The sequence below is a fragment of the Triticum aestivum genome, unplaced genomic scaffold, assembly GCF_018294505.1.
Source record: "Triticum aestivum cultivar Chinese Spring unplaced genomic scaffold, IWGSC CS RefSeq v2.1 scaffold95744, whole genome shotgun sequence".
Lineage (NCBI taxonomy): Eukaryota > Viridiplantae > Streptophyta > Magnoliopsida > Poales > Poaceae > Triticum > Triticum aestivum.
Genome location: NW_025242120.1, coordinates 1,583 through 3,179, shown reverse-complemented (window position 1 = coordinate 3,179; position 1,597 = coordinate 1,583). Strand labels below are relative to the sequence as shown.

Below are 1,597 nucleotides of genomic sequence, written 5' to 3'. Positions count from 1 at the left end.
AAATATAAAATAAGCTAATGAATCATTCATCTTGATTGGCAAACTAATACATGTAGCCAACTGTCAAACCATACATATTTTAAGATAAAGGGAACTTGCATTGATTATCTGAGACAACTATGAAAGAGGTACTTATATCCACACTAGGACTAGGTTACCTTGAATATGTTCATCGAGGCTTCCGCCGTGCATATATTCGAAGCAGAGCACTCGCTCCATTAGTTGAGCGAAAACAAGGTCCCCGTTGTGATCCATGTATCTATGCCGAGACTCGTAGCAGTAGCCAATTAGCCGCACAACATTTTGGTGGCGAATGTTACGAAGGTTGCGGAACTCGCTGTCGAATTGCTTATCATCGAGTCCTGGCAGTTGACGAAGCTTCTTCACGGCAATTTCTTCCCCTTCATGGGTCGCCTGATAAAATGGATGATCAGTTGTCGTGGTACAGATTGTGATTATAATTGAGGGAAGCAGAGATGGAAGATATAAGAATTGGTAGATATATACCCTGTAAACAACTCCGTATCCACCGCTGCCAACTATCTGATCATCTGCAAAGTTGTTTGTGATAGCTTCGATAACACGGAGTTCGAAATCCATGCTGCGGCTATCTCGCACCCAGCAGGATTACAGGATGATCCTTCCTCCTCTTCCTCCTGAGAAATGGAAATAATATTGGAATGCAACATGGACCAACTGTTGCGGCACCTAGAAACAGGAAAGATTGAAACTATGTAATCCCATCCATATAGTGTCCACTCCATGTCTGCTATTGTTGTGGAGGGCTGGAGGCGTGGTAGAGGATTGATCCGAGGAATATAAAGGCTGCTGCGGGAGAAGAAGAAGCAGAGGAAGAAGAAGGCTGCTGCTAGAGGAGGAGGAAGAATGCTGCAGGACCTTTGGATCAAAGATCCGACGGTGGAGAGCGATTTGACTAGATTACCAACTTTCAGACCCTATAGTTTCACGTCAGACAAATTACTAAATCCAGTACGCGACTGCGTGATTTCCTTGCCAGATGAAGCAACTAACTAAGCAAGATGGCACAGTGCCACTGACCTGGACAACGGACGAAGGTGAGGAAGGCGATGATGCAGCAGCAGAGATGGTTGCTCGTCGGCGGCCAAGACGATGGAGCAGCAGCAGAGATGGTTGCTCGTCGGCGGCCAAGACGATGGAGCAGCGGCAGCTCGCAACCTTTTAATGGAGCGTACGCGCAGGCAAACGCGTTGCTGGCTTGCACGGATAAGAAGAAAGCAAACGACATTGACCTTGACCCCGATCTATTGTAATAGGAAAAAGGGTTGCGCTGGGGAAAGCGTGTGCTGTCGACATCTCCGCGGAGGAAACGCGTTTTAACGAGCGCCCAGAGGAAGACGGTTCAACGCAAAATATGGGTCTTCTAGTTTGTACGACTCTTCGATCGTGACAGTGGAAACGCTCTACCGCTTTCTTTCTTTTCTAACTCCACATCTATCTGTTATTATTATCCACTCTCTCCGTTTTAAAATATAGTGCGTCCTCGATTTCCGTGCTTCAACTTTGATCATAAATTTAATCAACGAGACCGACTGTGGCGGGAGAAAAAATTATACCA

At 46.1% G+C, this 1,597-nt stretch overlaps 1 protein-coding gene across 2 annotated transcripts; it reads right to left on the bottom strand.

Annotated features, from left to right (window-relative positions):
- Positions 1–158: 158 nt before the first annotated feature.
- On the bottom strand, positions 159–1,291 carry LOC123176907 (cysteine-rich receptor-like protein kinase 45; the record flags this gene model as incomplete). 2 transcript variants are annotated; one of them, XM_044590921.1, is given in 3 exon segments in its annotated part: positions 159–414; positions 508–656; positions 1,060–1,291. In XM_044590921.1, coding segments are annotated over 2 exon segments (349 nt in total), but the record flags the coding sequence as incomplete, so codon positions are not given.
- Positions 1,292–1,597: the final 306 nt, after the last annotated feature.